The sequence below is a fragment of the Andrographis paniculata genome, unplaced genomic scaffold (assembly GCF_009805555.1).
Source record: "Andrographis paniculata isolate CXL003 unplaced genomic scaffold, ASM980555v1 Contig80END, whole genome shotgun sequence".
NCBI classification, from domain to species: domain Eukaryota; kingdom Viridiplantae; phylum Streptophyta; class Magnoliopsida; order Lamiales; family Acanthaceae; genus Andrographis; species Andrographis paniculata.
This window is the reverse complement of record NW_026137618.1, coordinates 4,779,978-4,794,365: the sequence shown is the minus strand read 5'-3', so window position 1 is coordinate 4,794,365 and position 14,388 is coordinate 4,779,978. Positions and strand designations below refer to the sequence as shown.

General features: G+C 32.7%; 2 protein-coding genes across 2 annotated transcripts; one reads left to right on the top strand and one right to left on the bottom strand.

The window, feature by feature from the left end:
• Positions 1–999: 999 nt before the first annotated feature.
• Positions 1,000–6,141, bottom strand: LOC127241062 (ATP synthase subunit gamma, mitochondrial). Its single transcript, XM_051259953.1, has 9 exons — positions 5,937–6,141; positions 4,720–4,763; positions 4,433–4,585; positions 3,763–3,876; positions 3,541–3,668; positions 2,745–2,867; positions 2,532–2,651; positions 1,753–1,874; positions 1,000–1,433 (listed from the first exon to the last, which is right to left on the bottom strand). Exons 1-9 carry the CDS (start codon positions 6,035–6,037, stop codon positions 1,364–1,366), a joined length of 975 nt encoding a protein of 324 aa, XP_051115910.1. The 5' UTR covers positions 6,038–6,141; the 3' UTR covers positions 1,000–1,363.
• An 881-nt stretch (positions 6,142–7,022) lies between these two features.
• On the top strand, positions 7,023–12,582 carry LOC127240950 (uncharacterized). The gene is made up of 9 exons (XM_051259825.1): positions 7,023–7,226; positions 7,356–7,471; positions 7,593–7,650; positions 9,885–10,034; positions 10,125–10,335; positions 10,785–10,830; positions 11,011–11,131; positions 11,225–11,297; positions 11,947–12,582. The coding sequence occupies exons 1-9, from the start codon at positions 7,148–7,150 to the stop codon at positions 12,149–12,151; spliced, it is 1,059 nt and encodes a 352-aa protein (XP_051115782.1). The 5' UTR covers positions 7,023–7,147; the 3' UTR covers positions 12,152–12,582.
• Positions 12,583–14,388: the final 1,806 nt, after the last annotated feature.

Here is a 14,388-nt window from a genome sequence, read left to right as displayed (position 1 = left end):
TTCTCACATGCTAATAAATACACTGAGATATGACCTACTTTTCATTTAAATACACGAGCACTTATTGTGGGTATTGGCGTAGGGTGTGTTTGTTTGGAAATTTGATTTTTATATTCGGATTTCCACCTAATAAATTTTTTTAATTTTAATAATTGTATAAATAGATATTGATATAATATTTTAAATATAAAATTGATTTTAAAGTATCATATACAAATAAATTAATAATAAAAATCTTGTAAAAAACCTATATATATATATATATAAAGCTTTAGTGTTTCAAAGTGACACAATTACCATAAATCATTATCTTAAAAAGAATATAAAATATAAAATATATGCATATACCAATAAAAAATAAAACAAAAATACAAAAAATATGATTCACTATAATACTTTTACATTTTTACATGCCTTGGAACAAAAATCCTAATCTACAAATGCTAAATTTGGTCTTATGCGATTTTATTTAGCATGTAATTTGATATGATATTTTATAAATGATAATGTATTTTTTTAGGGATGAACATTTGTTCTAAACCCAAAAAATTGATTTTTTTTTTTTCAATTTGGACAGATTAATTTGATCTGTTTCTATCTAAAATCGAATTTATAACTTTAAATTTCGTTTCGGTTATGATTTTTAATATTCAAACCCAAAAAATCCAATTGTAAATAAAATAAATTTTATATTATAAATATATAAATATTATAATTTTAATTTTAAAAAATTTATATTTCAACATTTGAGTCATTTGTAAATTGTTTGAAATATGCAAGTGAGAATAGATGAAACTGCTTGGAGATGAAAAATAAATTGAACGAATGAGCTCTAACATCATTATGAAAATTTCAAAAATTTCGGTTTAGTTTGGTTTTAAAAATTTTGATTCGGTTTTGGTTTTGGTTTTGATTTTTACAAACCGAAAATCTATCAAAATTCAAAGTTCGAGCATGAGAATTGCATAGTAACCAAAAAAATGGCCAAAAGAACAAATCTTAGAGATTAAAAACACAAGTTAAACACCCTTGATCGGCATATCCGTACATAACATAAATCAAGAAGCCTGGCATTTTCGCAAGCGTAAAGACATAATCCGGTCTCGATAAAATTGTACCAAAATCTACGAAAATAGTCCCAAAACGAGCAATTTTCATGTCCGAACAAGGGAGAGTTGAAACAGGATTATAAGACATATTGTGCACAATAGTGCTGTTTTCGTCGCCCAAGATCAGCCGAGAAAATATTATTCTTAAATCAGACAAAAGGCTCGAAAGTAAGGTGTTTCCGGAAACTGCGCTGTATTTATTTCATCAACTTTCTTAAGAGGTAAAAACAGAGAGATGAAGGAACCTGGTTCAGTTAGCCCTCCAGTGCCGATGCTCCAGAAATAATCTCAATCAATTCAGTAGTGATGGAAGCTTGACGAGTTCTGATGACCAAAAAAAAAAGAATTGAAAGATGAAAATCATTTAGTTTGTGGTATTTTAAGATTTTTTGCTATTCAATTAATTCTTTTCTCCCAAAAGCATCACACCGAACACCTATTTTTATATTCAAAACATTATATAACATCAAACAACTATTTAAATTTAAAAACCCTTAAACAAAAACACCCTTCATTTTTATTTTTTTTTATTTTTTATTTTTGTGGTAAAATTTGAAGTAGGTTTGGTTCGCCTGATATTAATATGATAAAGATTGGGCATGTATTTGGTCAAGTTGAAATAAATGTGATAAAAGAATGAAACCTGTTATAAGTGAGCGTGAGACGGTCAAGCATGTCTCCGGCATTCCTGCTGGAGCTGTCCATGGCAGACATTCTAGCACCTTGTTCGCTGCAAGCGTTTTCTAACACGGCATTGAACAAAACCTGAAGAAAAAGATTAAAAACATTTGCGTCGAAGTTTGAGAGAATAATCATTCGCGGAGGAGAATATAATTTGAGTCCTGTAAGTGGTAATACGTCATTTTGATTTTTCAAGGCTCTGTTTACATATGTTTTAAAATTGCTTTTGGCGCCCTCCTCATCAAGACATCAACAATATCGTATCAAATATCTATAATTTAGTTAAAATATTACATTAAACTCTATGTTCTCTACAAAACATCACATCCAATACTTAATTACATTACATCAAATATTTATTTTAAAAAATAAATCTCTCAAAAACTTCAAAACACTTCCAAAAGTATCTAAACTCAACCTAAATAACATTTTTAAAAATAATCTTGTATCTAGCTCGGTGTCGCTCTAATGGTCCTAAAATTGCACGGGACTCGTGTGGCCATAAAAAGTTACACGAGGGTCCATAATGCACACGTAAGTGTCACAAGCATAATTAGAACTATTAGAGCGACATCGACTAAAACAAGACCATTTTCAGATAAGGTCCATTAAAAGGTCAAGTGCCATTTACAGGACCAAAATGATAATAAGTGCGACCAAAAAATTGTATTTTCCCCATATTCATAAGATCTGATTTATCATTAGGAATATAATATGTAATCATCAAAAGAAAAAACTTACACAAGAAAACTGGAACTCAGCGAGGTTTTGAAGGACTTCAGACTTTGATTCTCCACCTTCAATCTCATACAAGTCAAGTTCCCCGAGTTTCCCCCCAGCTTCAGCTTCCCTCTCAACAATCTGAATCAGAATGACACTTAATTACATTATGCACCGGATGTAGCTCATGCTATTGGAATCACATTTGTAAATTTATCTTTGGCAGACAATGACCTCGGGAGATAGTACAGTAGAGGTTGTTGGCAGAAATGACACGACTGAGTGGAATTTATTGTAAACAACCCTTAATGCATCAAACTCTACGTTCCTTAGGATGTCATCAGCAAGCACCGCAACCTGCAATGTAATGGAAATTGAGGATAATACACAAGGAGAGAACATTCTCGAGAGAAATATCTCTCTGAAAGAATTAACATGTATATTACATCTAACGGGTTTTAGAGATTATGCAGTAGAGAGACGCCGAGACCAACCTGCTGCAAGACTACTATTCTCATTCGGTAGCAAATCAAACAAAGAATCTAGATGCAGTAAGGTTTTAATAAAGCCTGAATTAGGATAGAAAATTTTCCGGATGATTTAATGAGTAAAGCTAATTCTTTAAATGAAGGTACAGAACTTAGATTAGAACATCAAGCAATAGTTGCACCTTTGAGTTAGAGGTCAATAGTTTAAACGGATGTCCTTTTAACATAAAATAAAGAGTTGAACAGCACAACATATAGATACAGATGATGATGATGATAGCAACATAGATCAATATAAGAACATAAAAGGAAAAAAGGCTAGAAATTCAGGATAGAGAGAAAGGAGCAAATAAAGCCGAAGGAAAGATACGCAAGCATCTACAAACTTCAGCTATGATACTACTCCAAATCTGTACTTGATAACAAAGGTGTCAAACAAAAATTTAGAGGATAAAAGAATCTAGCCACAACTTTGCGGGAACCAATGCTTGGGAGATGGAAAAGTTCGAAATCATTTGGCAATGAGCGGACCAGGAAATAACCTGTGTATAGTTCAATGGATTCTTCTGCAACTCTGTCATTGTTAACTCAATGTCTTTCTTAGAGTCTCGAATAAGTTGGGCCCTCGCCTTCTCTCCCAGAATTGCATATTTACACTCCTTATCAGGGCCTGTAAAATGAATTGGCAATAATATGCCAACAGAATGACATAAGAGAAAAGGAACAGCAGCTCAGAGATAAAGGCAATTCCGAATTGTATTCACCGGAATTCAACTTATGAAGGCCCCTGCTGATCTTGACAACTGTGGAGTTAATTCCGCCACAAAGACCTTTATCCGAAGAAACAGTAACAATCACATTCTTCTTGACATCAACACCTGCATGTATCAACATACATGTCTGAAGGGTCAAACTTTTTATTCAATAATCATAAAGATGTTCCAAAAAGCATCGATAATAACAAAGAAAGAAGATTAAAAGAACACCGATCAATTTAGAAACATATTAAACCCTAGTCAAATTGACGCAACAGTAACTAGCAACCATTCTAATCACAGCCATACCTATACTAGCTTTAAGTTTACTGTCCATTGGCATAGGTGACATGAAAGCTTATGACCGTAGAAATTTAACGTGAGACTATCAAGTAAATGATAGATATCAAACAATAAAAAACCTTGACCCGGAAGCTTGAGATGAGGTTATCTTCTAGCTTAATAGAAAGGTCAATATGCGAGTATCATCAAAGATTTAATTGGTCACATCTGACAGAGCGCGAACGAAAAATAAATAAATAGCTCAGTTAAAATAAGGCTTCCGTGGACTGAAGTTGAGGAAAGATCATGAAGAAGTAAAGGAAAGAAACATATAATGTATGATATCAGGCTGCTGGGAAATTTATGATCGACATTATTAACGTTACAGTCAACTTACTTGGAAAGTCACCAAGAAGAGCAGTGAATGGCTGCCAGAGTCCACGAGAATTTTCAGCTTTTGATTGGATGGCTCGAAGCTTCGAAGCAGCAACCATCTTCATGGCCTTAGTGATTTTCTGAATATTTTTAACACTCTTCATACGGTTGCGGACTAGACACAGGCAGTATCATTGTACCCGTCAATGGAAGTGCAAATGCGAACCAAAGTAAAAGATAAACAAAAAATGATCAACCAAAGAAAGATTTCAAAGGAAAGCCGTAATAAATCCAATGAGACATCTTTACCAGCTTGAGTTGAAATAGAGCGAACTCCTGTGAGGGCATTATCCCTGTTGGCATAGATTGATTAGTTAGAGGATGACAAGTGAAACTCTACAGGTATAGTTAGTAAATTTGTTCATCACAGTCTTCGGCAGGAATGAGTGACTAAAATAAATAAATCAATAGAAATTGACATGTCACCATATTATATCTAATTACATGCAGATAACTGAAGTTATGCAAAGTATCATCATTGCTTTCTTTCACTCCTATTTCTTTATGGTGTTTGGTGCATTTCTTACGTTTTTCAAGTTGAGATACGGCGGTCCTTTATTTCAAGCGAGTAGTAAGAAACAAAAAAGCAAATAATTTTTTTTTTTCACACATTGACGGAGAAGATGTGTTTCTTTTCTGCTGCAACTAGTAATAGCTAGCTTCATCCAAAATATTAATATAAGAATAGACTAAAATCATGCATTTCGGTTCATAGAATAAAGGTAAACAATCATTTAATTAACAACAAGCACATATCTTTTTGAAATAAAGAACATAAAATAAGGTTTTTTATGTCATGCTCAGACCAATTGATGACCAGAAGCTACGTTCGACACGCTCAACTATAGCATTTTACATCTCCATCAGTTTCCCAACTTCTGAAATCTTAGAAGGAAACTCTATTTACCGGTCAAGCCGCTGCTTCTTTGCAAATTTTCCACAAATATAAACAAAAGAAATATAGGTAGCAAATGCAAGAGCAGGTGATGCAGGCGACACACACATGTACAAAACAACAGAAATCTTAAACACCAAGATCTTCTCAAAATCATTTTTACATAACTAAAAATTCAATCACTAAATCATACAATTAATCAAATTAAAGCCTGTCAATCTACAGACTAACCCAATTTTACTATTCATTTTCACAATTATTCCATCACTCAGAAATCAAAACTAAAAGAAATGAGTAATGTCAAGGCGATTGATGGTTTCCCAACAATAGCCAGGAGTAAGAAACCATTAATTGAACAAAAATCATGTACATTATCCTACAAAAATCGCGGCATTCCCCCATTACAAAATAAAATTCGACATTTTACAGAAAAATAAAAAAGCACCTCAATAAGCCAAAATTAATGATAACCCGACGACCGGTGAGATAAAATCGAAGCGCGATCAAAGAAATTGGAGAGAAACCACCAAATATCAGTAATCAATAATGTAAACATAAAGATCTATCTTACTCGGAGCTAACAAGAGATGAACGAATGGGATTGATGACATGAGAAGTAGCGAATGGGGAGGCGATCCGCCTGCCCTCGCGTCTCAGTGCAGCCATGGCCATCGTGACTCCAAATCGATTCGATCTAACAGATTTCTGCTTCTCTGATTAGGGTTTCCCCTCGTTCTTGACCTGTTCGGAAATGGTGATTGCGGAGACGCTGTGTGCTGTGGAGCTGAACTTTGTAGTCTACTGAGACGACGTCGTAGGGATAGTGGGCCTGTTTATTTAAGTACTGTTATAGTGGAAAGCCCAATTGTGTGTAGTATAATTTGTTCTTTTAGATCTGCTATAAATATGGGTGTCGGTAGGTTGAAAATTGTTTATATTCATTTACTTTTTACAAGTAATTTTAAAAATATTATTATTATAATAGGAATAAAGTAGAAATGATTAAAATAACCTTGTTAGTATATGTGATATAAGATAATAGTATTTGTGTAATATATTGTAAATGTGTAATATATTGTAAATTGTAAGAGTATTTGTAACGTTAGGTAGATAGTACAGTTACTAAAAAAAGAAATGGATACTTTGTTATGGGACGGAAGAAGTATTACGAGTACATTTTGTAATAAAAAATATGTATGTATTAATTTATAATTATAGTATATGTTGTATGTGAGTATATCATGTACACACATTATTATATATCGTGTGAAATTATATTTTGTGGTGTTAAATTATATGTTATATTTGTATTATATTAAAGTATGTATGTTTGGGGTAACATAATTTGCTAATAGCACTGTAGCTGCTGTGTTTTTAATAATATTGAAAGAGAATTATTGATCGAAAAAGGCTTAAGGTATATTTCTTTAGATAAGTTTTAAAAATAATTGATTTGATTTTGATATTAAATTAATATATGATAAAATGTTTTGTAACAGAAAAAATTATTTTTTTTTTTCGAAGACAGAATTCAAATAATAAAAATATAGGATTTTGGGCAAACGAAACATACCTTCGTAAGCAATGTACGTAGGTAATTTTGCATATCTTTTTCATTTTTCAACACTACCCATATTTGAAAAAAGAGTCTGACCCGGCAGATGTCGATAGCCGGATCCTATTCGGATCTGAAAACCCCCGCCATTCTCCCAAATTCTGGCCGATCGAGTCCCAAGCTCTAAAACCCTAAACCCTGATCAAGCTTCAACCATCCACACATTCATGGCTGTAGACGGCTCTACTCCCCGCAGATCCGCGAAATCGTTGTCTGTCGGCATCTCAGACCAGAATCATCCGATAGGTAGAGCTCATTCGACTGAATGGGAATTCTTTAACATGGAAGATCGCCCATTTTGATGGGTTTATTACTTTGAAACATTGCAATGGCGCTTGATTACGTGTCATCCTTCGTTGCTTTCTTATTTGGCAGTGTGGAGGGAGTTCTTATGGGGCGCGATCGCCGGCGCTTTCGGCGAGGGGATGATACATCCTGTCGATACTGTTAAAACGCGCATCCAAAGCCAAGCTATTTTCAGTGGATGCAAAGTAATTTTTTCGAATTTTTAGAAACTTGATTGAGACGATTTCGAGTTGATTACTTTCAGAATTGGTTTGCTTTTCGTTCTTGTTAGTAAAACTGTTGCATTTTATTATTATTTTTTTTTAGAATCAGAAGAACGTGTTGCAGTTGGTTCGAGCTGTTTGGGCTACGGATGGTTTGGGTGGTGAGCGATCTTTGTTTGTTTCTCATGTTATTTCTTATTCTATTTTGATACTTGATAATTTCCTCAAGTCGATTTTCTGCTGGAATGCATAATGTTGGGAGAATAGTGATGGGTGTGTTTGCTTGGGGGTTTGAGTTTTGATTTTGGTTTTTGGATATTTTTTGAGTTCTGTATATATATATATATGTATATATCCCCATTCTCGCATTTTCATCTACTCATTTTCGAATTCATTTGGAACACCCCCCTGGGTTGCTAACTCATCGGTAGAGTACTTGGCTTTTAAGTGCAGCTATAATCTTTTACACATTTTGATGAAGTGAGAAGTTCGTCCATGCCATCTTATGCTTTAGAAGACTGCGGCTGATTTTGAAAGGGAATAAATAAAAAATTTAAATTTAAATAGTTGTTTGATATATGATATAAATAGGTATTGGCGTGATGTTTAGAATATAAAATAGAATTTTTATACAATATAGTAAAAGATAAAAACATAGGTATTTGATTTGATGTTTTTGGTGATAAAATTATGGAATGGTGAATATCCTTACCCAAACCCCCAAACAAATCAATTTTTTTTTGCTTTCTCAAATTCGACAAGTTTCTTACAATTTGATATGATTTGGAAGTATTTTTGAGTCTTGTGTTAGTTTTGAGAGTAGGAAAAAGTTGAATAGAAAACAAGCATTTGATATGAGATAAATAGGCGGTGGATGTGATGTTTTGATAGTTTTTAATTAACATTTTAAATGAAAATTAGGTTACGAACATATTGTGCTTGTTTGGTGGATTGAGTTTTGAATAGTAAAATTTTGAATTTTAATAGTTATGTGATGTGATATGGCGTTGACATGATGCTTTAACGTAAAATTGATTTTTAATATAATATAAGAAATAAAAAAAATTAGTGTTTGATTTGATTTTTTGGAGGGAAATTTTTTTCATGAATAGTAAAAATATTGTAAAAAGCTCCAAATAAACACAACTATAATGTTTTTTGAAAAGGGAACTGTTGATAAAAAGTAAACAGTTGAATTTGTTGTAGTTGGTTTCAGCTTCTCCGAAGCATTTGAGAGATTCTATTTTGTCAATTTTCTTGCATCACTTCTTTGAGCTTTTTTAAATGTGCATGCGATTGCCAAAGCTCCATATCCTTGCTGTTCTACTTCCTGCAGCATCTTTATCGTGTTGTTTCTCACTTACAACTTGCCAAGTTCCTCAAATCTCGCCCGAGTAGATCTTGTCCCTGTTGGCTCCACCTTTAGAAAAATCATACTTGGCATGCCATTTACATTTTTGTTACCATTCCACTTTTTTCTCGATTCCATTTCCAGAATTTTCCTATGTCATCTCTTCTATTTGCATATTCCATTGAAAAATAGGTACACAGCAGATGGCTTACTCTAATAGCAACTTTTTTGGTGTTCCCATGTTATGATCAAATTTCACCTTTCGACCTTTTTGATATCAATCCATGTGCTGATACTATCTAATTCTCCAATGCAGTCAAGTTCTTCAACATTGGCATTGAAATCGTTTGTCCGGAAAATGCCATAACTAAGATCCATTTGCTGTAGTTTTTTTTAAATACAAGGATAGACAAAAATAACACGAAACATGCAATAAGACTAACGATGGAAACTGTAACTATAATGCGGACACTGTAAACTCTCTGAAAATTATATGATCAGAGGCTCTTCTTCACCTTTAAATCCCATTTCATCTATTCCTCCACCCTTACCATGTATAAACTTCTATCCCAAAGAAACTTCTATTTCTAAACAACTTGTATGAGTTGTATCTAATATAATTCTGCAAAGACAAATGGAAGAATTCTAATCGTAATAAACTTTGGATTCCAATGAAAATTCCAAACACAGTAATAAACAAAGTTTTACTTTTATTTGGTGACATAAGTGTCCATTTCTGTTTTATGCTGATGAGTAATGAATTGAGATTTAGTGATATTAGCTTTATATTTGTTCGTTTCAGTTAAGATTGACAAAAATCCGATGACAGACCATCTGTCATAGTTATGTGTCTCATACTACAATTTTCCTTTTGCTAATTTTAATGTCCCCAAAATGACTGATTTATGAGTTTAAATTGACTAATTTGTTCCTATTGATGCAATCACTATATCATGATACTAATGTAGATCAGTTCTTTTCACAGTATTAGAAGTAATATTTGTTATTTTGTATACTTGAGTTGAGATGGTAATTGTTTGATAGGCTTTTACAGAGGAATAACGCCAGGAATTGTGGGGTCTCTTTCTACTGGAGCCACATATTTTGGGGTGATAGAATCGACAAAGAAATGGTTGGAAGAGTCGCATCCCAACCTGGGTGGTCACTGGGCACATTTCATTTCTGGAGCGATAGGTCATTTCTTCAAAAAAATTTGTAGCAACTGTGAATGTGGTCTTATCTCTAATGACTCATTTTAGTGCCTGTTTTCTGAATGTGGTTCAGGAGATACACTCGGTTCCTTCATATATGTTCCTTGTGAAGTGATGAAGCAACGAATGCAGGTTCAGGGCTCTAAGAAGTACTGGGCATCTATTGTGGCCAAAGATGGTTTAGGTGCAGGGCATGGTGTGAACATGTATGGATATTATTCGGGAATGCTTCAGGCTGGATGTTCAATATGGAAGGAACAAGGGCTTAAGGGACTATATGCAGGGTATGACCAATTGTTTTATTGTCTGAGCTTCTAATAATGTACTTTGTTCCACTTTTACGAAGAAAAAGAAAAAGAACATAATAATGAATAAATAAATAAATTATTGCTAGATGATATATGTCAAAGATCATCTTCATAAGTATTTAGAAGGTATGGTAGTAAAGAAGCTTTCGCCTTTTTACTGCATTCTGGCATTACGATGGAGCTTGTAAGAAAATTTTTAAAGAACCAATTGTGTGCAATAAATTAGGCAGCAAACAATATCTTGATGTGATCAAAATATATGTTATGAAAGGCTAGGTTTAATAATATACTGTGTTGCCAATTTTTCTTTTCAGTTTTATTAATTTGTGCAAGTTAGTTGAGCTCAATTTTGTTATACCTCATTTGAAAATTTGGTTGATTTGTTAATGCTTGATTATTGACTGCATTTTGGTACCTTGTTGCAGATACTGGTCTACACTTGCAAGGGATGTGCCATTTGCTGGCCTTATGGTATAAAACTTTTGTAAATGCATTTCCTCAAATATTTAAAATAATTTTTCTTCCACCAAATGTGGAATGAGAATTGTGTTTTCCACCAATATTATTGTGTGGATTTTAGTTAAATCTTGTACATATAAACAGTCTTTTACATTCATGTCATGCTCTTTATGCGTCTTTTTGGTCTTTCAGGTCACTTTCTATGAAGCTTTTAAGAAGACGACGGAATATGGCAAACAAAAGTTATTTCCCAGTTCAGATTTTCATGTAAATAGTTCAGTTGAGGGGCTTTTATTAGGAGGATTAGCCGGTGGTATGTATATACTTCCAAACTATGGAGCTGTTTTCAGTTTGAGTCGATGATATTTCCCCGAATTAATGTGCTGAGAATCTTTAAATATCCCAGGTTTGAGTGCTTATCTCACCACTCCTTTGGATGTTGTCAAAACCAGATTGCAAGTACAAGGGACAGCCACTAGGTATCTAAGATTGTTTGATTTTCATTTTAAACGGAATTTATTTTTTGCTCAAGCACCATCAATCAGTTAATACCCGATAATTCAAAGACAGCAATGTGTTTGATTTTTGTTTGAGTTTGAATTTTTTATTTGAGTTTTGTCCTAAAGTGTAGTTTGACGTGATATGTTATAAAATGAAATAACATATTTTTATTGGAAACTATACGAGCGAATTAGTATTGATTTGGTTTGGAGCCAAAACATTGTTTTTTGTTTTAAGTTTGAGGTGTTTTTTCCGTGAGGCATAAGGAGCGTTTCGGTAATATAAAAAATAATATTTGGTGTTCGATTGTTGATTTTTTGTGAGTTGATAGAGTATTAATATATTATATATTTTGCGTAAGTATATGTATATGTTGTATGTTTTAGTAATATTAATTGAAAAGCATGTCGATTTTTTTTTTTTTATTGTGTCTGATCCTGTTTCAGTCAGTTATGTGTTTGAAATGTTGTCGTTTAATTTCACATTTAGTAACAGAAAAGCTACTGCAATGGGCAAGTTCAGTGCACTGTTTATTCGCTGTCGAACAGCTATATCTTCTCAATAATTTCCATGACTCCTTTTTCTTCCTTGCAAATCATCAGTACTGATGCTGAAATGTCTCTCTAGGTACAATGGATGGATCGATGCTCTTTCTAAGATATGGTTGGGGGAAGGCATTCCGGGGATGTTTAAAGGGGCCGTCCCCAGAATTATGTGGTATGTTCCAGCTTCAGCGCTCACTTTCATGGCTGTAGAATTTCTGAGAGAACATGATAGAGCGACTCGCATATCATTAGACAAAAAGGAGTCTTCTTTGCAGAAGATTTCCTGATAAATCACATGCATTGCCGTTGCGCGAGCATGTAGTAACATAGAGAAGATCAGAGATCCTTTGTACTAAGTAAGGCCTATTGTTCATTTCAGAGAAGCTCTACACATACTTAGGTACGTCGTTTGTTAATGTTAAGTATGCTGACTTACGAATTTTGATGAGAAGATATATGATTAATCTCTTGAAAGAATTTGTTGCTGATGTATAGGAAAGTGAAGATCAGTTCTAATCCATTTTATTTGAATTATATAACTGTCAAGGCTGTTGTATCATTGAAGCATTTTCGAACGACCCATTTGTAGTTTCTTGAGTTTAGTTTGGTTCATATTATCAGGATTGAAGTTGCTGTAGGATTGTAAGGCTAGAAATTATATGAGAGGATCGAACGCTCAAATAGAAGTACTAGAATGCGTAGGCTCTGTATATATATGAGTTTTTGTATATATATGAGTTTTTAGTAGTCTACGAGTTTTGGAAATTTTTGGAATTGAGTAATTGATGTGTTCCTGTATGTTTGTTTGGGGGTTTGGATTTTGAGTTGAGATTTGAATAGTAAAAATTTTGAATTGGAATAGTTGTATTAGGTGATATAAATATGTGATGTGATGTTTTGAATATAAAATTAATTTTTAGTATAATATAAAAAATAAAAAATAGGTATTTGATTTGATGTTTTTGGAGGGAAAATGTAGTGAATTAGTAGAAATCTAAGAAATTTGCAAAACATACACACTAGAAATAGGCATTTGATGTTATTTTTTAAATATATTACTGTAGATGAATAGTGCGAAAAGTAATTTTTTAGCCGAATGTCACACCATATTTGTGTAGAAGTTAGATCCATCGATACTTTGTGTTTGATTGAGTTGAGAAATTGTTGTCCTAATGTTATCGAGTTAGCATGAAAGAGATGGGAAGAACAATAGTGGAACATTCTACATAGGCAATGCGAACCTTCAAATTTGTGTGGTTCACATGCTTTCCGCCAAACAACATATATCGGATGCTTTTAGTTGTAAAGATCCAAAGACCATAGATCGGATTCTTAAGGTATCTCTCTCTCTCTCTAGCGGAGAATATTTGTAATCATTGTTATATATATATATATATATATGCACCTGATCATCACAGTTATATCAAAAATTTGAATCTTTGTAAGTTGTTCTTGTACATATTACATTCTTTTGTGATTTTAACTTTGTTGCATGTTTAAAGTGTGTTTATATGACTAAAATCACAAATAAATGAAACGTGCACGACCAAATTATAGTGATTCAAAATTGTAGAACAAAAGTGATAATTAAATATACGTATGAAAATTATATTTTACTGAAATACATTTGTGTTTGGGGTTGCAAATAAGGCTTTTATATTTAAAATTGAGTGACTCGCAATAGAAATATGAGTTGGAATTTCTCCTATTCGAATTTGGAGACAAGGAAAAATTAAAGTTTATATTGCGATGTATATTTGGAATATATATTTACATATTTTGTAATTATATTGTGATATTTGGCCTTATTTGGGGGAATCGCAAAATTCTGAATTTATTTAGACGATTTATATATTAATATTTAATTAATAAATTTTTGCTCCCCGTGTATTATGTCCCGTTTTGTGCGAGTAGCGTTTGGAGCCTTTGAGTCTTGTATAAGATTGTACTTGAACATATTTTATAATGAAAATAGGACCGAGTTAAAAACCTCCCGCCCCCAAATGTATTTATGGTCGAACGGGATTATTAGTTTGTTTATTTTCATCTTATTGTTATATTTTTACGCCCAGTTCAAGCCAACCACATTTATTTTGAACGTATATAGTGTGCATTGAACTTAATACTAAACAAGTTATACATATGAGTTTTAAATAAGATTGCGATAATTCTTGGAACTATACAAATGAAATTCACATATTCTCGTAAATACCTATTCATGTATATGATCGGATTTTTTCCCTTATCATATAAAACAATAAACCGAGGAGATTCGCAAAATAATTATGAAGAACAAATATATGTAAAAGAAAATTAATGGAGAATGAGAACCTAAGGCCCGGTTTTCTCTAAGATTTTTTACTTCAAGTTTTTTTTATTATACAATCCATACGATTATTTTATAAAAACGAATCATATTATCTCATAAAACAATACATTCGGCTAATGTTTTACCATAAAATACAAACCAAATATTCCAAATTAAATACTACCTCATTCCCATAATAATTATATCATAAATTTT